General features: G+C 41.5%; 1 protein-coding gene across 1 annotated transcript in view; it reads left to right on the forward strand.

Moving 5' to 3' along the window:
* Window positions 1-3747: 3747 nt before the first annotated feature.
* LOC124777678 (hexamerin-like) overlaps window positions 3748-24336 on the forward strand; it is a 57131-nt gene continuing 36542 nt past the window's right edge. The window contains exons 1-2 of the mRNA XM_047253155.1: window positions 3748-3838; window positions 20301-20428. Coding sequence (XP_047109111.1) covers window positions 3760-3838; window positions 20301-20428 — 207 coding nt within the window. The 5' untranslated portion in view covers window positions 3748-3759. The remainder of the gene's footprint in view (window positions 3839-20300; window positions 20429-24336) is intronic.

Consider the following 24336-nt stretch of genomic DNA (forward strand, 5'->3'; position numbering starts at 1 on the left):
ACCAACAGTCGTACACTTTAAGATATTTTATTTTATTCAGAAAGCTGAAGATTTATTGTTAGGTTTTACTGATCTTCCGTTTTGTTTTCGGTTTCAACAGTAGTGTTACCGTATTCTGATGACATTACGGACATTTACTTTCCTATCATAGAGATCGCTCTACCTAGATGTAATAAGTGTTAACACTAACATTTTAAATCCTTTTAAATGGTATAGGATGACAGCTGAAGAGTTGTTGTTAGGTTTTACGGAACTTCCGTTTTGTTTTCGATATCAACAAATGGTTCAAATGGCTCTGAGCACTATGGGACTTAACATCTATGGTCATCAGTCCCCTAGAACTTAGAACTACTTAAACCTAACTAACCTAAGGACAGCACACAACACCCAGCCATCACGAGGCAGAGAAAATCCCTGACCCCGCCGGGAATCGAACTCGGGAACCCGGGCGTGGGAAGCGAGAACGCTACCGCACGACCACGAGATGCGGGCCGATATCAACAGTAGTGTTTTGATGCTTATATATTTCCATGGGCTGACTTCAGTAATAGTGGAAAACTTTGGTGTTTTTTTTTCATGTGCTGGACCAATACATTGGGTTTCAGCTAGAATTACAGTATTCCTGTGTTGAAGTAGTCTTGACGTGAGGTCGAATAGGTTTTTGTAAAGCATTTTAATTTACTGGTCAGCATACGACGTTCTTTTAGTACAGACCAGTTTGTCATTCACATGGTTGTCTTTTGTCAGTGGTGCTGCTAACAGTAGTCCAGTGGGACTGTTTTATGGAAGTGCCTGTCATGTAAAAGATCGTTTTGACCAATAATAGGGCGCGGTGGAGTCTTGATTTTGGTTGTGAGTACGTAGATAGCTATCACTGTTTACGCTTCCATCATTTCCTTGACGATGCATGTTCGCCAATACTAGGCTTTCGAGGAGTTTCACCGTGATATGTTCGGTTCTGTAGTTTGATAGTGACACACTGTGTTCCAGTGGGGTGATCTTTCTCTAACTACTCTAACTATAGCACCATTTAGCTAGAATAACCCATAATGATTTTGGCATGTTAGGGTCTAGTCACAGGTAGTTTCTGGGACTTATTGTAGTAAATTTCATATTGTTATTTTTGGGGACTTTCCTTTGGATGACACATGCAACTTCTGCTCAGCAATATTTATGTACGTCTACATTATTTAAGCCCTTAAACGGTTCACCATTATGTTTCCGACAATAAACAGTTCTTCTTCTATATTTTGTTGTCTAGGAATCTTATTGTGAACGTAATTTTTCAACCTTACTGTAACACAATGATTGTTTACATTAAGCTTACTATATGTCACCTTCATATGAGCTCGTAGGTCTTGGTTTCTGCAACTCTTTGTATTTCCTTTATAGCAGTCTACTCCCTCGATAGGCAGCATATGTTTATCAGTGACCATGTTTTCGGTTTATTGGTATCTTATATGATATTTTTATACTTATGACAATGAAGCATTTAATGCTTCCTTATAATGGGAACTAGTGTTAGCTATTGGCAGATACCACATTTTAGCCAATTGCTTTTTAGACCCAAATTGACACATTCCCCAAATCACTTGTGGGAATTCGGTATGTATTGACTACACCTGATGAGTGTGATTAGGACCCGGTTAGTTTATCAGCGAGTCAGTGTTGTCGGCTGCGAACTTAGAGGACTTGCCTTGCGGTAATGCTGACCTGTTAAGTGATATAAAGGAAACCAAATCATATCTTTTATTCGGATTTACTATGTAACCTAAACCGCAAGATCTGAATATTCTTATTGATCGCTGTGTATGCTATTTTTTCTTAATACGTCGACTGCCGTTGGGTTTTGCGTCAAGTTATTTTCGATGCTGCGACAACTACTTGTCTTACCATCTGTGATATTTCCTAGGCCGTAAATATGCACAGTATTGTATTTCATAACTTACTGTGTGACATTTTACTTTAAATGAATATTGGTACTCATATATACTAAGCGGTTCCTCACCTAAAAGAATTTTATAGGATTTTATTATAAAAAAAGACGAGCTTTTTTCAGCGGAGCTCTTGATTGTACACTGTCAAGTGCCGATCTTTTTAATGAATTTACATGTTCCCTTGTACATCTGTGATGTTAAATGGTTTTATGACTAACAGATATGTACACATGTTTTTAGTCTATTGTGCTGCATATACAGAGAGATTTGGTTTAACGCAACTAACAAATATACAAACATGTTTTAGTCCATTATGCTGGATGTACACATAGATTTGATTTAAGCCAATACTTCCATTTTTAAGATTAAGTGGTATTATGATTACCTGTCATTACTACATGTATACTCTCCTATTGTGAGGGGGCTGAAGGTGTCAAAACGAATTGCCGCAGCTGGTTGCTTTGCGAATAAAATAAAATATCTTAAAGTGTACGGCTGTTGGCAAAGTTTATTGACATTGAAAAGTTTGGATTCTTTGTGGTTCTTCCATAGGCATCTATCAGAAACAAGCGACGTTATTTTTTAGACGAAGAATCAATATTCACCAGAGGTACAGTTGAATTTTCCTGTATAATTTTTATAAAGAAACTAGTGATTTTGATTAATTGTCTTTTTTTCACATAAAGGCATGAAGTTATTGATAGTGACCTGGAGAGTGATTTTGATGACGACGATGATGATGATAAGTCCGACAATGATTAAAAACATTTACATTTTTTGACTTCAAATAAACTATAATTCACAAATGTTATCCCAGTTTTCTTCTGTCCATTTTATTTAAAAAATCCTTCAATTTCAGTACGAAAGTTTCGAGTAAACTCTTTATTAATCATCTCAGAATTTGACGGTCGTATCTTGTTGATTGGCTTGCAGACACAGGCTTTTATACATCTCAGTACAATTTATTAATCATTTTTAGTATGGAAAAGTTGTCTGATTTGTAAGTTGATGCACTAAATTTGCCTTATATGGTTTCTATCTCCATATGGGCAAAGTTTTTCTACGTGTGCAAAACGGTCTCAAAAAATAGGTATTCAGATTTTCTTCTGAAAAACGAATTTTGCGCACTAAATAACCAAAATCTATTATTAACACGGATATTAAGATGGTCTGCAATGATTTACTTTTTTGTCTCTTTTTCTTTCAAATGCTACCCAAGGTTTTTGGTACACTGCAGGAGTCCGAAACGCTTTTATAAGGTGTCTTAGATCAATCATTCAATTACCTTCCGAAAATCAGACTTACTGCTACTACACAATTCGGAAAAATTTGTTGACATCTTTGAAAATGTGCTCAGATCAGAAGCGACGCGATAAATTTCTGAAATTAATTTTTTTTTTTTTTTTTTTTTGTTTAGGGTGATCGAATCTATCGATCTGATTTGGTTCGGGCCGCACTGCTGTAACTCAAAAATTCTGGTCGTGGGCTCTCGTGCTGTCTGAACCGACGTCCTCGCAGATGCGAATCCAGTGCCTTACCATCGCGGCAGCTCGCCTGGCGCAGTTGTGGATACGACGACACGGAGTTGCCGAATCACGTGCTCCAGGTGATAGCCCGCCTGGGCGCTTGTCTCGCACCACTCAGGTGGGGTCTTGACTCACCGTGCCGAGATGGCGAAGCGTTCCGCGCTCGAGCGGAAGAATCCCAGGTGACAAGGACGCGTCGTGAGCTAACGAGCCCAGATAGCGGTGGCCCGCGGACTATAAGACGGCTCCCTCTGCAGCCGCCATGCCAGGACTCGACCCACAGCGCTCCGCAAGACATGAAGACCGCCGTGGTAGCTCTCCTCACTCTGCTGGCCTTCGCCGCTGCCGATCCGGAAGAGCAAGGCTGCCCAGAAAGTGAGTACACTGCTCCGTAAATTTCCTTAATGTTTGTAGGGACGTCCTAGAGCAGTGCTTCCCAACCTTTCTGAGACCCATCACCCCTTATTGCAATGAGATACTAACTGGTACCCACCCTGCCGTAACCATCATCAACATTGCCGCCTAACCAAACCTTAAGGGGGGTAGGACGTCAAACGGGCTGACTTGGAGCAGAAGAGGCACCACACGACATTTTAATTTTCACTGTCTATACTTTTACAAATAAATTCATAAAACTTTGTCAACACGACCAGGAAGGATTCAGGATTCAAACTCATAGCAATGTAAGCTCAAAAGTATAACAAAATAGATTCGTTTTACGTGTGAAATGTCATCATTTTTTCACTTACTATTGGCTACATTTGTTGCTATAGGTTCCCTCATCTTCACAAGTAAGTGAGATTCTTCGATGAATTTTGCAGAGCATGAAAACCATACTTACAGGTGTATGAAACTCTAGAATTTATTCAATTAATGAAAAATTGAATGAGCTATTACATTTTAAACTTCATGTTTAGAAAAAACTCAAATTCTATGGTTAATTATCTCAATTTTTGGCACAGTTTTAATAGATTTGGAACATTCTAGAGATTCATACACCTGTGAGTATGGTCATCGAAGAATCTCCCTAACTTATGAAGCAAAGTGTACCTATAGCAACGAATGCAGCCAATAGTAAGTGAAAAAATGATGACATTTCCCATGTAAAAAGATATATATGTTGATATATTTTTGAACTTCCACTGCTATGAGCGTGAATTCTGAACTCTTCCTGGTCATGCTGACAAAGTTTTATGAATTTATTTGTAAAAGTATAGACAGTGGAAATTAATATGTCCTGTGGTGCCTCTCCTGCTCCAAGTCGGCCAGTTTGACGTCCTACCCCCTAAGTGTTCCCTAGATAGTCAATAACATTACATAATAATCTTCTTCTTGTGCCACCCCAGGGTTAGGCCTAGGGAAGGTGACCACTTACCTAAAATCAAAATAAGGGACACAAATTAAAAGTTGAATGTATTAACGTTTTGTGGAAATTTTCTTTAAAACTACATCTGTTTCGATAATTTGGGCTAAAATGCTTGTTCTATGCTACAACTACGAGGGTTGCCCTGAAAGCAATGCATCGCATCTTTTTTTTGTTCAATAATTCTTTATGGAATACAACGAGAATTACACACACAGAAGAATGGTGTTCTATCTACACACCCTATTGCACCACGCAATCTCCATCCCTTTCTATGTCCTTCCTTCAGCCCGAAACCAGGGCGTGCACGCCCTATAGGGACCAATCGTTGTCGTGGTGGCGGAGCCAGTGCTTCACTGTGTGAATCACGTCCTCATCGTCCTCAAAATTTCTTCCACAAATGGCATCCTTTAATGGCCCAAACAAGTGCGAAGTCCGAGGGGGCTAGGTTAGGGCTGTAGGGTGGATGGGGTAACACTGTCCAATCCTGTTTTGTGGTGTGTTCAAAAAATGTTCAAATGTGTGTGAAATCTTATGGGACTTAACTGCTAAGGTCATCAGCCCATAAGCTTACACACTACTTAACCTAAATTATCCTAAGGAAAACACACACACCCATGCCCGAGGGAGGACTCGAACCTCCACCGGGTACAGCCGCACAGTCCATGATTGCAGCGCCTTAGAGTTATCGTGTTGCAGCAAAACATCTCCTGGGTTGCCGAAGTCGCCAGAACCTCGTCTTGAGTTTTGTTAATGTGTTGGCACGTGCTTCTAAATTAATGGTACCGCCTCTTGGCATCTCATCAATGAGAATAACACTTTCACAGTCCCACGGCGATCATGACCTTACCGGCGGATGTTTTCTTCTGTGAGGAGTGAGAACGGCGCCATTCCATCGACTGTCGTTTTGTTTCGGGCTCAAAATGGTTAACCCAGGTTTCATCACCTGTCGCAATGCGGGACAAGGTCTCCCCCTCAGCTCCAAAGCGTTGCAACAAATCAAAACAAATGTGCGGTTTGTGATCCACCGTTAGACACCGCGCGACACATCTTGCACACACTTTTGAATATCCAATTGTGCGGATAATTGCACCGACACTTGCTTTGCTGATTTGACAGATGCAGCGCCAACTGCCGAGTCGTAATGCGTCTGCCCTCGCGAATGACATCAGCAGCTCGCTGCAACATGTCGAGTGTGACAGCCGTGGATGGTCTCCCCTACCGCTGTAAATTGTGGAGTTCCGCCGAACCGCCCTCTCATAACCTCACCCTCCATGCCCAGCGACTAACGACTACGTGCGGTAGCGTTCTCGCTTCCCACGCCCGGGTTCCCGGGTTCGATTCCCGGCGGGGTCAGGGATTTTCTCTGCCTCGTGATGGCTGGGTGTTGTGTGATGTCCTTAGGTTAGTTAGGTTTACGTAGTTCTAAGTTCTAGGGGACTGATGACCATAGATGTTAAGTCCCATAGTGCTCAGAGCCATTTGAACCATTTTGAACTAACGACTAACTGTACTTCTGTCAACAACAGATGCTCCATAGACTTTGCACAAGCGTTTGTGAATATTCCCCACAGTCTCTCTCTCTCTCTCTCTCTCTCTCTCTCTCTCTCTCTCTCTCTCTCTGCAGTGAAAAATTCAATGACAGCACGTTGCTTGTAGCATCACCAACAGGCGCCATATTGAAACTGTTCTGCAGCTACGCTATCTGTCGGGAATGACGGAAACATGGCGCACTCACTCAAGAGACTTCAAATAGCACATACGTAACGCTTCTCATTTGTAGCACTGTTTTCGCCTGAGAAAAAAAAATGTGGTGCATTGCTTTCTGGGTAACTCTCGTACTTTCTGTTAACACTCGCACTAGAAAAACATTAAATTCTTCAATTACTGATCGAGTAAATATATTATTGTGTTATTGTTGCCACATGCAAACAAACGTGTAAAATAATTTCTCGATTTGCTGTTCCAGTTTCAGAAATGGAAACTCACATTTACTTTCGTCAGTAAATACACACTTCCTTTCTGGCATTTCTGTGAAAAGTTTACAATACATTACACGAAGCAACGTAACCTGTGACTCTAACGGTCTAAAACCACACTTCTAAATGCAGCAACCCGAAGAAATAGGCAATGCTCAAAGAAAGCCGAAACGACAAAGTGCTCGCCAAATGAAAGCATTACATAGTAGCAACCAACGAACTTCAGAAATCGTTGGGGGGTTGGGTTGTTTGGGGAAGGAGACCAGACAGCGAGGTCATCGGTCTCATCGGATTACGGAAGGACGAGGAAGGAAGTCGGCCGTGCCCTTTGAAAGGAACCATCCTGGCATTTGCCTGGAGCGATTTAGGGAAATCACGGAAAACCTAAATCAGGCCTGACGCGGGACGCGGGATTGAACAGTCGTCCTCCAGAATGCGAGTCCAGTGTCTAACCACTGCGCCACCTCGCTCGGTAGTTTCAGAAATCGCGCCTCGTTATGTTTGGTTTAATCAAAGCGTGAAATTTCTTTATTCTTTAGATATGACCACATTTATTCTCCATTTGGTTATTCTACATGTTACTTAAAAACGTGCTATTGCAAAAATTCTGGATGTTTAATGAAAAACGAGGCAATGTACTTCCCGTATTTTCTCGGTATGACGGGATATATAGGGTAAATAATGGACGATCCCGTAAAATACGAGACGTGTGGTCACTTCAGCCTAGGTCCTGTTGGGGTCTAAACATCTCATCCTTGGTATTCCCACATTGCTCATTCACCGTGGCTTATAGTCCATTGCTAGTTTAGCAAGTCTTTGTGGTGACATACGAAGCAAGTCTTCTCTCCATTTTTCTTTGTACTGGATTGCCTTTTGCGTTATTGGTTGGATTTCTAATTCTTCCCTTATTGTTTCGTTTCTAATTTTGTCTTCCTTAGTGCAGCCTTCCAGAGATCTTAGAAATTTCATTTCTGACGCTTCTGTTGTTGTTGTCTTCAGTCCTGAGACTGGTTTGACGCAAGCTCTCCATGCTACTCTATCCTGTGCAACCTTCTTCATCTCCCAGTACCTACTGCAACCTACATCCTTCTGAATCCGATTGGTATATTCATCTCTTGGTCTCCCTCTACGATTTTTACCCTCTACGCTGCCCTCCAATACTAAATTGGTGATCCCTTGATGCCTCAGAACATGTCCTACCAACCGATCTCTTCTTCCAGTCAAGTTGTGCCACAAACTTCTCTTCTCCCCAATTCTATTCAATACCTCCTCATTAGTTATGTGATCTACCCATCTAATCTTCAGCATTCTTCTGTAGCACCACATTTCGAAAGCTTCTATTCACTTCTTGTCTAAACTATTTATCGTCCATGTTTTACTTCCAAACATGGCTACACTCCATACAAATACTTTCAGAAACGACTTCCTGACACTCAAATCTATACTCGATGTTAACAAATTTCTCTTCTTCAGAAACGCTTTCCATCCCATTGACAGTCTGCATTTTAAATCCTCTCTATTTCGACCATCAGCAGTTATTTTGCTCCCCAAATAGCAAAACTCCTTTACTACTTTAAGTGTCTCATTTCCTAATCTAATTCCCTCAGCATCACCCGATTTAATTCGACTACATTCCATTATCCTTGCTTTGCTTTTGTTAATGTTCATCTTATATCCTCCTTTCAAGACACTATCCATTCCGTTCAACAGCTCTTCCAAGTCCTTTGCTGTCTCTGACAAAATTACAATGTCATCGGCGAACCTCAAAGTTTTTATTTCTGCTCCATGGATTTTAATACCTACTCCGAATTTTTCTTTTGTTTCCTTTACTACTTGCTCAATATACAGATTGAATAACATCGGGGAGAGGCTGCAACCCTGTCTAACTCCCTTCGCAACCACTACTTCCCTTTCATGTCCCTCGACTCTTATAACTGCCATCTGGTTCCTGCACAAATTGTAAATAGCCTATCGATCCCTGTATTTTAGCCCTGACACCTTCAGAATTTGAAAGGAAGTATTCCAATCAACATTGTCAAAAGCTTTCTCTAAGTCTACAAATGCTAGAAACGTAGGTTTATCTTTCCTTAATCTATCATCTAAGATAAGTCGTAGGGTTAGTATTGCCTCACGTGTTCCAATATTTCTACGGAACCCAAACTGATCTTCCCCGAGGTCGCCTTCTACTAGTTTTTCCATTCGTCTGTAAAGAATTCGCGTTAGTATTTTACAGCCGTGACTTATTAAACTGATAGTTCGGTAATTCTCACATCTGTCAGCACCTGCTTTCTTTGGGATTGGAATTATTATATTCTTCTTGAAGTCTGAGGGTATCTCACCCGTCTCATACATCTCGCTCACTAGATGGTAGAGTTCTGTCAGGACTGGCTCTCCCAAGACTGTCAGTAGTTCTAATGGAATGTTATCAACTCTCGGGCCTTTGTTTCGACTCAGGTTTTTCAGTGCTCTGTCAAATTCTTCACACATTATCGTATCTGCCATGTCATCTTCATCTACATCCTCTTCCATTTCCATAATATTGTCCTCAAGTACATCGCCCTTGTATAGACCCTCTGCATACTCCTTCCACCTTTCTGCTTTCCCTTCTTTGCTTAGAACTGGGTTTCCATCAACGCTCTTGATTTTCATACGAGTGGCTCCCTTTTCTCCAAAGGTCTCTTTAACTTTCCTGTAGGCAGTATCTATCTTACCCGTAGTGAGATAAGCCTCTACATCCTTACATTTGTCCTCTAGCCATCCCTGCTTAGCCATTTTGCACTTCCTGTCGATCTCATTTTTGAGACGTTTGTATTCCTTTTTGCCTGCTTCATTTACTGCATTTTTATATTTTCTCCTTTCATCAATTAAGTTCAATATTTCTTCTGTTACCCAAGGATTTCTACTAGCCCTCGTCTTTTCACCTACTTGATCCTCTACTGCCTTCACTACTTCATCCCTCAAAGCTACCCATTCTTCTTCTACTGTACTTCTTTCCCCCATTCCTGTCAATCGTTCTCTTATGCTCTCCCTGAAACTCTGTACAACCTCTGGTTTAGTCATTTTATCCAGGTCCCATCTCCTTAAATTCCCACCTTTTTGCAGTTTCTTCAGTTTTAATCTACAGTTCGTAACCAATAGATTGTGGTCAGAGTCCACATCTGCTCCTGGAAATGTCTTACAATTTAAAACCTGGTTTCTAAATCTCTGTCTTACCATTATATAATCTATCTGACACCTTCCTTTATCTCCAGGCTTCTTCCATGTATACAACCTTCTTTTATGATTCTTGAACCAGGTGTTAGCTATGATTAAGTTATGCTCTGTGCAAAATTCTACCAGACGGCTTCCTCTTTCATTTCTTACCCCCAATCCATATTCACGTACTACGTTTCCTTCTCTCCCTTTACCTACTGCCGAATACCAGTCACCCATGACTATTAAATTTTCGTCTCCCTTCACTATCTGAATAATTTCTTTTATTTCATCATACATTTCTTCAATTTCTTCGCCATCTGAAGAGCTATTTGCCATATAAACTTGTACTACTGTAGTAGGTGTGGGCTTCGTGTCTATCTTGGCCACAATAATGCGTTCACTGTGCTGTTTGTGGTAGCTTACTCGCACTCCTACTTTTTTTTATTCATTATTAAACCTACTCCTGCATCACCCCTATTTGATTTTGTATTTATAACCCTGTATTCGCCTGACCAAAAGTCTTGTTCCTCCTGCCACCGAACTTCACTAATTCCCTCTATATCTAACTTTAACCTACCCATTTCCCTTTTTAAATTTTCTAACCTACTTGCCCGATTAAGGGATCTGACATTCCACGGTCCGATCCGTAGAACGCCAGTTTTCTTTCTCCTGATAACGACGTCCTCTTGAGTAGTCCCCGCTCGGAGATCCGAATGGGGGACTGTTTTACCTCCGGAATATTTTACCAGAGATGACGCCATCATCGTTTAACCATACAGTAAAGCTGCATGCCCTCAGGAAAAATTACGGCTGTAGTTTCCCCTTGCTTTCAGCCGTTCGCAGTACCAGCACAGCAAGGCCATTTTGGTTAGTGTTACAAGGCCAGATCAGTTGCTGTAAATCTTTCTATCCTAGAGTCTAACTCTCTGCCCCATACATGAAAATAGTAATTGCCATGAGATTATGAAATTTCAGTTGTCTGACTTTCCTTGTCTTACACTTTAGGTATCCTTTTTATTGTACCACATACATGCTGGTAAGTATTATTTTTTTCTGTATATCTACATCTTGATCATATGATATGTCACATCCTAAATACTCGAAATGGGCTACCTTGTAAGTAGGCTGTTTAGGTTTTTTTATTGGTAATCATATGAAACGTCCCCTTTGAACAATTATACATTACTGTGCTTAAAACGACACACAATATTTTTTTTAGCGCAACGCAATCTGACTTTCAATAATCCCTACAAAAGAGTGGCCCTGACTAACATTAACCTATACCTTTCACAAATCACTTACCTCACAAAAATCTTCGTTACTCGAACTACTGCAATACAGCGAGCGCCACTACTGCCAGCTAAATAAAAGATTCAAACTACGGAAGGCACCAACTACTGATAGGCATAGTTAGCAAATGAAAGATTTTAATAGAGAACAAACAATGTATTTAACTTAATAGTGTTGAAAAATCATAATATACATAGCAGTTCATGATATCCAGTCTTACAAATTTCAAAACTCCGCCATTTCTCTCCCCACATCCACCACTGCTGGCGGCTCACCTCCAACTGCGCAACGCTACGCGCTGTTCACATCCAGCTGCCGCTGCCCAACACTACAATGGCAGACAACAATGCAAACCAGCCACAGACTGCACACAGCACAGCCAGTGATTTTTATACAGAGGTGGCGTTACCAATAAAAAAACCTAAACAGCCTACTTACAACCTGTTTTATCGGTTTATTATTGAGAACTATTTTTGCTCGTACTGAAAGGGCCATGGTTTTAGTTGAATTTACATATACAATCAGATTGTAGCCTGCACTTGTCTGAGTTTGTAATTTATGTTCGCTAACTTCTATTACAACCTGATCATCCACGAATAACATCCTGTCAGTATTCCTGTTAATATTTCCTAATCATGTCATCTACATTAATGAATAATGTTGGTGGCAAGCTACACCCTTGTTTTACCACTTGATTTGTTTGTATTTCAGGTGTTATCTAAAGATCTCTTCTAATTCTCGTGTTCATCTACAGGCTTTTGGACTTGGATAGGATATATAAGGACCCCTCCGTTTTCCGTGATAATACCGTGCAATAATATGGACATTCTGCCTAGATTGCTCGGTACTATGATCAATTATACTATCGATAATATTGTGCAACAATACCGCAGTCCGCGGCTGCTGTGGTAATGTCTCTACTTTGTTGCAAGCACGACGTTCCATTCCCCCCTCGACGCTCATATCCCTATCATCCAGAAACAAAATAATACACTGAAAGACAAAGTTCCACCAAACCGGCGTTTATCTTGCTCCGCTGCAATACGTTGCTACTGCTAGTTCTTTCGAAGACTTGCAAATTACAAATGCAGTTTCATCTAACAGTATTTGAGACATAGTTATAGATACGTGTCATCCAATAATAAGTGAACTAAAGGATAATATTCGGATAAGTAATGTATATACCTTTATTCATAACTTTGCATTAATCAATTTTTTAAAAACGTCGTCCTTCGCCCATACACCATATTTTCCCAGCAATAAATCATATGATTCATCATTCTCAATACATGTGTTTTGGTACTCGTCTGCCGTAACATCCCACAATATCGGGAATAATATTTCGACGCACTCTAATAATAATGCTCTTTCGTCTCTTTTCAACCCATTTTCCAAACAACAATACCAATACTAACCTCCTTGGCCTGTGTAGCACGATAGAACTGTCAAGGATATTGTCAATATTCCCCACAAACACCACAACACTTCCTGACAGCGCAATATATTTCCAAATTTTTTGATGTTCTCAATATTATTGCGCAACCTCTCAATATCACTCCTAGGCGATCAATATTATTGGGCATCCAGGAAATATTGTCAAGCTTATTGATCGTCAAGAGGCTGCTTCAGAATGAAAAAGAATTTTTCTGAACACTTTTATTTTTAAAATGACGAAAGATAAGTTGTATTTAGTTTCTGTAGTTGTTCTATTCAATCACAAATTAATGAGTCAGTGAGACAATTGTAACTGATTTTTTCTAACAACTTTTATTTATAAAGTGATGAAACAATTCAGAGTGCTACGTACAACTCCTTCTGAGAAAAGAAAGCTAAATATCCACATCGGTGGTACGGTCATGTTACAAAACATGCTTCCACCGCACCACGACTCTCCGTATCGACAATTGTTTCACTTTCATCCTGCATCCCATCTAAAGTCAACCGAGTTGAAATGTGGGCACTATACTTCGTAGATTTTTTTATAGCTGTACCTCTTAGACTCGTAATTTTTGAATTGACTGAAGTTGGAAGACTTACTTAGGAAATATGACACATGGAAGGCTGCGTCAAACACGGAAGCGCGCTCGGATAGCCGGTTTCGTTAAGGCGAGTGCTCGCGACAATGGGGAAATCCTAGTTCGAGTGCTGGTACGGCACAAATTTTTATGTGTCACCAACAGATAATATCTCCATACCAAATGCAGCTAATAGTCTGAAAGTTTCCGCAGTTGCGAATAACTTTCATAAAGTTACTATTGTGTTGTGCTGTCAATTAGTTTGTTTATCTCTTGAAAATTGAAAAATGAAATAATTTGTCGCGCATTGTGAGAACTACCTACAACTTGGAGAGGGTATTTCCATGAGATATTTAAGCATATTTGATGTGTGTATCTCAATTTCACTGTCATAGATACATGGTACAATGTACGTGTGTAGTGGGTGGACTATGTGAGGGAGATGTTCATACCGTACATTCCTTTCAACTGCTGTAACCTCCATCAAACTGTGTCACATTAAAATTAGTATTGAAAATAATTTAATTATTGGCAACTTATATGGTCAGTATTACAGTATTACGAAACAGTGATAATAGTAATGAATATTAAAAAATAATTTAGTTTCGTAACAGTAACTCAATCGATCTCTTTTGTTCTTCATTTTTATTCACAGGGGGATAATCACCCCCAGTTTTAGAAGCAATGCCCAAGAGGAATTACCGTATACAGGGTGGCCAAAATTTAACTGGCCCGCAATTTATTCAGCGCACCTTGAAGCTGGTGTTGGGTTGTCGCGGTCTTGTCTTCACTATAGATATTTTAATATGTGGTTCTTTTAGGCTGTCGTGTCGTCGCGTGCGCATATCTGGACGTAAATCGTACCAAGTGTTGCCGGAGTATGCTAACTCTTATTTCGTTTTATTTGAATAACACGGCGACGAAGCTTCAATTCAGTTATTATACTCTGGTCAGTTCCACGAACACAGATTAAGAATCAACGCTTCACTTCAAGAAGACACGGATCATTTAAATTAAATTTAAATAGTTTATAGTCAGTGCGTGCGATACTAACGAAGTGTTTATTACAGACGCTACAGAACAAGCTTCGTCGACGTAATTATCTGCACTATTGATTCTGATTTTAAATCACAAGTTCGCAAAGTTTATTGTCTTTCCTATTTTTTTAGATAGTCCAATAAATATTCATTGACAAGTTTCCAAATGTTCCAGCTAGCTCAAAGTTTGTGTGTCCGTCCAGAATTCTAAAAGTCTGCAGTACTGAAACCATGGAGATAAAAAACAATGGAGATGGCACTATAGACTTAACGCTGTACCTCGTTTTGAAGCCAGAGGGGGAGGACCATGCCGCCATCTTAAATAGCTCAAAACATTAGCAGGCGATTGTTTACAACTGCTTCTTTTTCATTAGTTCTGTCGTGTGCATGTAACAGCTCTTTTAAATACCAAAAATTACAGTGCTTAGATGAATAAAATAGTGTCAGGAAGACAAATTTGAATGTTTTTCTGTTCTTATACACGTATTTGCTCTAGTAATAACATACAATTGGTCTCGCTAACGTAACTTGTGTTTTCCTTATACATTTCAAATAACCGAGAGGATTATGTTTTCGGAGTCCCAGCTTCATATACTATCGTTACAGGTACAATTAAACTGGACTTACATGGATTTCGAAAGTGTCGGGATGCTGTCTGTCGCGCGCCTTTGCAGCCACTGGACCGACAGCATCGCGACACTTCGCCTGAAGATGATGGATATGCAATCCATGAAACGTTGCGACTAGAAGACGACGCCACTCGGCTGATAACCCGTGAAGATTTCATAGCTGAAATACGCCGAGAAAGCCTGCAGTTGCAATGTATCGGTTGTCGCTATGAAATAGCATTGCGTCACAAATGGTTCTAATGGCTCTAAGCACTATGGGACTTAACATCTAAGGTCATCAGTCCCCTAGACTTAGAACTACCTAAACCTAAAAAACCTAAGGACATCATACACATCCATGTCCGAGTCAGGATTCGAACCTGCGACCGTAGCAGCCGCGTGGATCCAGACTGAAGCGCCTAGAAACGCTCGATCACAGCAGCCAGCCTATTGCGTCACAGGTCCCCCCGACTTGAAACCGTTGGATTGTTTTCTGTGCGGATCCTTGAGAGCTTTGATGTATTCCGGCCCTGTTGGCAACGTCGATGAACGCCAGGAATGCATTTTGGATGGTCGTCAGTAGATTCGGAACGCGTCTGGGATTATTTAACTTGTGTCGACATCAATGAGAGGAGACGTGATGAAGCCTGCCTTGACATGGACGGTGGCCATGTGAAACACCTGTAGTAACGTGATTGTCCTCAAGGACATTGCATTCGAGGATAGTAATACGTCATATCAGGGAAATTATTGTTTTACGGACTTCTGTTTAAGGGATTGTTTACTTGTTTCATTGCGCTCTACCCGGTCCTTTCGTTAGCGGTTGTAATAGTCAAACTTTTGTATTTCAGACCACCGATGATGTCTTTCAATAAATAAAGGTAAAACGCTTACGGCATGAAAGAACTGGTTTCATTCTTTAGCACATAGGGAGATCTAATATGAAAATTATTATCATAAGATTCGCAAATGTTTAGAAAGCTTTTCACTCAGGTTCAACCAACTCAGACCACCAGGGATGAAGAAAAAAGTTAACAGATCCAATCTACGGTACATTAATGTACTGAAGAGTTACATGTCAATACAACAGTTTCCTTCAGCGTCACTCAAGATGGCGGGAATTTTGAAATGAAAAACGTGTCAGTCAAGGAGATTCCAGCTCGCCAAAATCATTCTCACCAACCTTGGAGGACATTTTCAGATCCATAAATCGTCAACTACTAACAGAATAATTCGATAGAACAAGTTTGAAAATAGTCCAGAAGAACAATTAAACGAAACTAAAACAGTGTATAAACTACAAATAGAAAAGGAAACTGTGTAAATTAACAATAAAGTCATAAAACCAGTTGACGAGTTACTATATTTGGTGTAGTTGAAGACGACGACTGGATGAATAGCAAAAGAGATAAAGAGATTTTGGAGAGAACAACATTTAAGTTGAACTGGAAACGCACTGTGATTGTTTGTTTTGGCTATAATTCATTGCCTGGAACAGTCACAACAATTTCAAACGAAATTACCGCTTTCGGCCGTCATCGGTCATTCTCAGATCACAAAACAAATACCGTGGTTCTTTCTCACCACTGCCGAAACTACAACGTCAGAGATTTTTAGACATAAATAGAAGTCTGTAAATTATTTGCATCTCTCATTCCAGACGTCTACCTATGTTTGTATGTGGTGTTATTCGAATTGCTCCTGTATGCTAACAAGGGGACATCGGCAACTTGACGTCATATTTTAAGGAGGAAAAATCACACTAGCGAGATATCAGCCCCGGCAGTCAATTGGGCCTTAATTCCGACAATACGCTGTTATAAGCTTCCAGAAGTACAGTTCTTAGACTTTCCCGCGCACATGTTGCCTATCACTTGTTCCGCTCCACTGCAGCCACCTAATTCCCATGCGCAATCTTCCCACTCGCGTGACACTACAGGCAGTGGAAGAGGAGCGGGGAAGTGGAGCCATCTGCAAAACGAATTTTGATCCAGAACTCGTTATTTTACTCGAAAAGAGTACGTAACCTGTCGACCTCACATACATGTACGCTCAATATTACGCTCAAGAGCCAAAGAAACTGGTACACCTGCTTATTATCGTGTAGGGCCTCCGCGAGCACACAGAAGTGCCGCAACACGAAATGGCACGGACTCGACCAATATCTGAAGTAACGCTGGAGTGAATTGATACCACCAATCCTGCAGGGCTGTCCATAAATCCGTAAGAGTACGAGGGGGTAGAGGCCTCTTCTGAACAGCACGTTGCAAGGCATCCCAGATATGTCTGGGGAGTTTGGTATCCAGCGGAAATGTTTAAACTCAGAAGAGCGTTCCTGGAGCTACTCTGTAGCAATTCTGGACGTGTGGGCTTTCACATTGTCCTGCTGGTATTGCCCAAGTCCGTTGCAATGCACAATGGACATGAATGGATGCAGGTAAACAGACAGGATGCTTACGTACGTGTCACCTGTAAGAGTTGTACGAGTATCTAGACATATCAGGCGTCCCATATCATTTCAACTGCACACGCCCCACACCATTACAGAGCCTCCATCAGCTTGAACAGTTCCCTGCTGACATGCAGTGTCCATGGATTCATGAAGTTGTCTCCATACCCGTACACGTCCATCCGCTCGATACAATTTGAAACTAGACTCGTCCGACCAGGCAACGTATTTCCAATCATCAACAGTCCAATGTCGGTGTTGGCGGGCCCAGACTGGGCGTAAAGCTTTGTCTCGTGCAGTCGTCAGTGGTACACGAGTAGGCGTTCGGTTCCGAAAGCCCATATCGATGATGATTCGTTGAATGGTTCGCACGCTGACACTTGTTGATGGCCCAGCATTGAAATCTGCAGCAATTTGCTGAAGTATTGCACTTGTGTCAAGTTGAACGATTATCTTCAGTCGTCTTTGCTCCCTTTCATTTCCGGGCTCAGCGATGTCGGAAATTTGATGTTTTACATGATTCCTGATATTCACGGTACACTCGTGAAATGGTCATACGGGAAAATCCTCACTTCATCGATGCTGTATCCCATCGCTCGTGCCCCGACTATAACAACCAGTTATTCAAAATGACAGTCATAATCGCATTATTTATTTTGCTGCCAACCGGTTTCAACCCGCGATGGGGTCACCTTCAGGGCAATTTACACCATTTGGTCGCTCGTTGGAGTCGTCACCCTGCCTGTGCATGGTTAGCAAGGTGAAAAATGGCTCTGAGCACTATGGGACTTAACATCTATGGTCATCAGTCCCCTAGAACTTAGAACTACTTAAACCTAACTAACTTAAGTACATCACACAACACCCAGTCATCACGAGGCAGAGAAAAATCCCTGACGCCGCCGGGAATCGAACCTGGGAACCCGGGCGCGGGAAGCGAGAACGCTACCGCACGACCACGAGCTGCGGACCCCTGATGATGACTCCATCGCGGGTTGAAACCGGTTGGCAGCAAGATATATAATAAGATTGTGACATACATTTTGAATAATTGATTATAAGTAAATTAATCGATGTTTATCTCCATACAACTATGTTGTCTAAAAAATTATAACAACCAGATTCAAACTCACATAAATCTTGATAATCTGCCACTGTAGCAGCAGTAACCGATCTAACAACTGCACCAGATACTTGTTGTCTTATGTAGGCATTGCCGAACGCAGCGCCGTATTCTGTCTGTTTACATATCTCTGTATTTGAATAAGCATGCCTATACCAGATATTTGGCGCTTCAGTGTATTTGAACAATATATCTCTTTCTTTGGACTGTAAAGCTGACACTGTTGAAGAGTTGAGGTAAAGTACATCTGTTGGAGTTGCCTTATATTTCAACTTGAGTGGCGTGATTAAATTGTAAACCGAAAATAATTAACCTCATTTCATAACAATTCTTCTGTTGCTTCGGTTCACTATTTTGATTTGGATGCATGTATACAGTGTGTTAGGAAATTACCGTCAAAACTTCTAGGACTTGTAGAGTGGAGTGAGTAGATAGTATCTTGAAGCGTAATCCATTTCCGGAAACGTACTTCTCCCGTGCCACTACCATTAGAAAACACATTGGCAACGCGGCCACTGCTACAAGTAATTGATTAGGCATCACCCAGTACATGACTTGTTTTACAATTCCAGTCATTAATAGCCAGAGAAATTACTAGTGTACTCGTTGACGGATTCTCTTTAAGGTGATACAGTACGGCTCCTCTCATTTCGGATGTGTAATATCTCCTTGTAGCATCACAGTCATGCCTGCTGACGGTGAAAGTACCCTTTCTCGTAGGCGTTGCTTAATTGTGGCGAAGAGGGCATGCGATGGCGTTAGAAGTTGTCGAAAGCGATCGTGATAAAGACGACGTGCAGCTCTTGCATTACCGCTGTGTTCAGAAGACCGCGAACTTCTTGGTTCAGGATCATGTCGGTGTTTTCTGCAAACGTATACTCAATCATGTCGCTCTAACACTCACAGACACGTGAATGATGCTCGAACCAAGGCAGATAGGTAGTATGGAAGTTAGGTGACATCAGCCGATCCGACGTAATCACCCCTCACCATGACTACCGTGTTGGATTCCAGTTCAAATTACTATGTACTTGCTCTCCTCTACAAGTCGTAGAAGTTTGTAAGGGGAATTTCCGAACACCCTGTACAATATGAGCCTAAAAGTCAAAATGATAAGCAAAATCAATCGGAGTTGTTGCGAAATGAGGTTAATTATTTCCGATTTAAAATTTAGTCATGACAACCACGTTGAAGTACAATGCAACTTCTGCAAAAGTACTTCACTTCAACATTTTAACAGTGCCAGCTTTACGATGCATAGAAAATAACGTTCAACAGAAATGTTAATAACTAAATGGCGCTACGCTGCTTCTTTAATGACACACACATTCACTTGCTTCATTTACATTGCAGTTCTGACTCGAAATGTAAAACACAGTAAAGAGATTTCTGGCACCAGCTACAGGTCAGGAGCCGCGCACTTTGACACAATGAGCAAAGCACACACAGTACGTAGAAATCGAACATTAAACGGCTGCACTGGGGTGAAGCAAGTGAAAAAACAACCGGCCCGCGTTTGTGTTTAAAAGCTGTACTTTCGGAATGTTACAACTGCGTATTATCAGAATCATAGTCCAGGTTTTCTCGCGGACGCCATTGCTGGCGCTATGTCCTGCAAGTGTGCTTTTCCCACCTTAAAATGTGAGGTGAAGTGGGTGATCTTTACTTGCAAGTATACGAATTTTATGGGCTATTAACCGGCATAGTAGTATAGAAAGAATAACAGATCCATGAACGAGTTGACAGCTAATACCTGTTCTTTTTTTTTTTTTGCGTAGATGATAAAGTACAGCTGACTCGGCAGAAGGACGTGCTACGGCTATTGAGCCACGCCAACCAGCCATTGCTGTGGGAGGACCTGGCTGCCATCGCTAAGGAGTACGAGGTCGTACCCCAGAACTATCAGGTAAACGACTGCTGCCGTCTCCGAGGAAACAGTATCGTGCCAGCTTCAATTCCTTTCTTTTCCAGGGCATTTTTAGTGAGTAAAACGACTGACTGAAAGTCACGATAGAGGTTTTTCTATTTGAAGATGTGCCGTGCATGGCACCGGAATGTTGCGGCTAGTTGATGGGCGCAGTTACAGACGCGATTTGTGAGCAGTCCGTTATAGACATGTGTACACTGAACACGGCTGCAAATCACGATTTATCGACGTTGAACATGGGACGGTAATCGGTACAGAGCTCATGAATCATACCATATCGGAGACTACGCAAGAAATCGGATTTCCGTTGTAAACAGCGTTTTGATGGATCTCCAGTGTCGCAGAGCCCCAGTAAACCGTCGCGCAAGACAACCGCAAGTGTTTCACGAACGAACGTCACGTCACCTCTGAAGAACCGTTTGAGGCGTTCGGCGGTCTATTGTGGATCACATCTGTACCTCACCAGAACGATGGCAAATGGTTCAAATGGCTCTGACAAGGGAACCTCCCCATCGCACCCCCCTCAGATTTAGTTATAAGTTGGCACAGTGGATAGGCCTTGAAAAACTGAACACAGATCAATCGAGAAAAGAGGAAGAAGTTGTGTGGAACTACGAAAAAAATTAGTAAAACATACAAACGGAGTAGTCCATGCGAAGATAGGCAACATCAAGGACAATGGGAGTCAAGGAGCGCCGTGGTCTCCCGGTTAGCGAGAGCAGCTACGGAACGAGAGGTGGTAGGTTGTCTTCCCTCGAGTGAAAATTTTAATTTTTTATTTTCAGTTTATGTGACAAACTCTTATGTTTTCATCACTTTTTTGGGAGTTATTATCACATCCAGAAGAAAACCTAAATCGAGCAAGGTAGAAGAATCTTTTTACCCATTCGCTAAGTGTACAAGTTAGGTGGATCGACAACATATTCCTGTCATGTGACACACATGCCGTCACCCGTGTTGTATAGAATATATCAGACGTGTTTTGCTGTGGAGGAATCGGTTCACCTATGACCTTGTGATCAAATGTTTTCGGTTCCCATTGGAGAGGCACGTCCTTTCGTCTACTAATCGCACGGTTTTGCGGTGCGGTCGCAAAACACAGACATTACACTTATTACAGTGAACAGAGACGTCAATGAACGACGGACAGATCATAACTTTGCGAAAATAAAGAAAGTAAAATTTCCAGTCGAGGGAAGACTTGAACCAAGGACCTCTCGTTCCGCAGCCACTCACGCTAACCACGGGACCATGGCGCTCCAGAGTTCACATTCTCCTTGATGTTGCATATCTAGCGCATGGACTACTCAGTTTGTATATTTTACAAATTTTTTTCATAGTTCCACACAACTTCTTCCTGTTTTCTCTATTGATCTGTGTTCGGTTTTTCAAGCCCTATCCAATGTGCCGACTTATAACTAAATCTGAGGGGGGTGCGATGGGGAGGTTCCCTTGTGAGAACTATGGGACTTAACATCTGAGGTCATCAGTCCCCTAGAACTTAGAACTACTTAAACCTAACTAACCTAAGGACATCACACACATCCATGCCCGAGGCAGGATTCGAACCTGCAACCGCAGCAGCCGCGTGGTTCCGGACTGAAGCGCCAGAACCGCTCGGCCACCACGACCGGCACCAGAACGATTCCGACGCCATATAGAGACAACGCCTCGACCTGTTACTGCAATTTTGAGGGCTCGAGCGGGGTCGACTCGTGATTAACAGCGACATCTCATGGCTTTTTGTCCGACAGCGTATTATTGTCTCGACATCAGATTGATTACATCATTCGCAGCATGCCCGGTCGTTGTCAGGCCTGCATTGTTGCCATAGACGGTCTAGCCCATGCTGAGCACAATAACAGGTTGTTGGAATGTGTGTGCAAATTAGTTAAGTTGGAAAAAACCAAGAACATTTTTGTCTACCGTTATGTATGTTGCAGTTGTTTAGGTTCTCTATTCTTTACATTGTTTCTACTTTACTATCACCTGCTTATACTGTTTTTTGACAAAATTAACGCAATCTCGTAACATTTCCGGTTGTTGCTGTAATTTTGAACCCCAGTGTATTATTCTTGTAGACACCCTGAGAGTGAATTTCGACTAAGGATAGCTCGCTTGCCATGAATGGAAGGAGAGGAAACCTTAACACATGGTTCAGTGTACAAAGAACTCTCCACCGCTCACTTTAGAGTGATTTTCTGAGTACAGAAGTAACTGCAGACGTCCAAAGAGAAGTGATGTGTAAATCGGCTTCGAGTCATCAGTTTAGTTCAGAAAGAAACGTCTAGCTAAGAATTATGTTTCAAGAATTTCGCACTCACAAATACCAGTCCAATGTCTGAAAGCCCTTACCATCTCGCTTTCTCTGTGGAATTCAAAAGCGGTTTAGACACCCGGTAACGGCGAGCCTGCCCATACGGTCTGTACTGACTACTGTTGGCAGTTGTTTATAGAGGGTTGTTGGAGCGACTGACAACAAATGAAGAAAGGCGCAATCCTTTCCAGTTCGCGGGAACTGTCACAAATCAAAATCTGCTGAACTACAGTTCTGTACTGCTTTATAGCAGTTTGGTGCAGAATTATGGAACGTTAAATAATAGCTTATCTTGACTATTTTTGGAGAAGAAAATATTTGTATGCTGAAACCAATAATGATGCTGCAGGCTGCAATGGCTCAAGATGTATGCGTCACCGAATACACGTCAAATGTATCCCGGATAAAAAGATAAGAAATTAAATGTGCAGAGACCACAGCATTTATTGCACATGGTGTATTTTCTATTCATTTCACATATTTGTGAAAGTTAATCGTACTATGTGAAAATAAATAATTTGTTAGTTAATATGGTATCAGTGGTATTCGTCAGTGACTGGTGCCTATCCTCTAAACAGACGACCAGGTTTCTTTCCGACCTGGAATATATAGGGTGTATCAAAAAGAACCATCCGATTTTGCACGTCTATATTTCTGAAACTAATAAACATATAAACTAATTTCGTTTTTTGATTAATGGGAAACTCAAAAAGGTTTTTTTCGTACCTTTTCATAAGTGTTCAACATGCCCCGCTTGAGATGCACTGTACAGGGTTATTACAAATGATTGAAGCGATTTCACAGCTCTACAATAACTTTATTATTTGAGATATTTTCGCAATGCTTTGCACACACATACAAAAACTCAGAAAGTTTTTTTAGGCATTCACAAATGTTCGATATGTGCCCCTTTAGTGATTCGGCAGACATCAAGCCGATAATCAAGTTCCTCCCACACTCGGCGCAGCATGTCCCCATCAATGAGTTCGAAAGCATCGTTGATGCGAGCTCGCAGTTCTGGCCCGTTTCTTGGTAGAGGAGGTTTAAATACTGAATCTTTCACATAACCCCACAGAAAGAAATCGCATGGGGTTAAGTCGGCAGAGCGTGGAGGCCATGACATGAATTGCTGATCATGATCTCCACCACGACCGATCCATCGGTTTTCCCCTTGCAGAGGCATCCAGAAGCTTCAAACTACGCATACCCTCGCCGAATGGAGTTAGCAGTTGGTGGATCTTTGTTGAAGTTCGTCCTGAAGTGTCGTTGCACTGTTATGACTGACTGATGTGAGTGCATTTCAAGCACGACATATGCTTTCTCGGTTCCTGTCGCCATTTTGTCTCACTGTGCTCTCGAGTGCTCTGGCGGCAGAAACCTGAAGTGCGGCTTCAGCCGAACAAAACTTTATGAGTTTTTCTATGTATCTGTAGTGTGTCGTGGCCATATGTCAATGAATGGAGCTACAGTGAATTTATGAAATCGCTTCAATCATTTGTAATAGCCCTGTATACGTCAATGCGGTATTCAAATTGTTCCCACATTGCAGCGAGCATGTCTTGAGTTACAG

Source organism: Schistocerca piceifrons, chromosome 2 (assembly GCF_021461385.2).
Source record: "Schistocerca piceifrons isolate TAMUIC-IGC-003096 chromosome 2, iqSchPice1.1, whole genome shotgun sequence".
Taxonomy (NCBI): Eukaryota; Metazoa; Arthropoda; class Insecta; order Orthoptera; family Acrididae; genus Schistocerca; species Schistocerca piceifrons.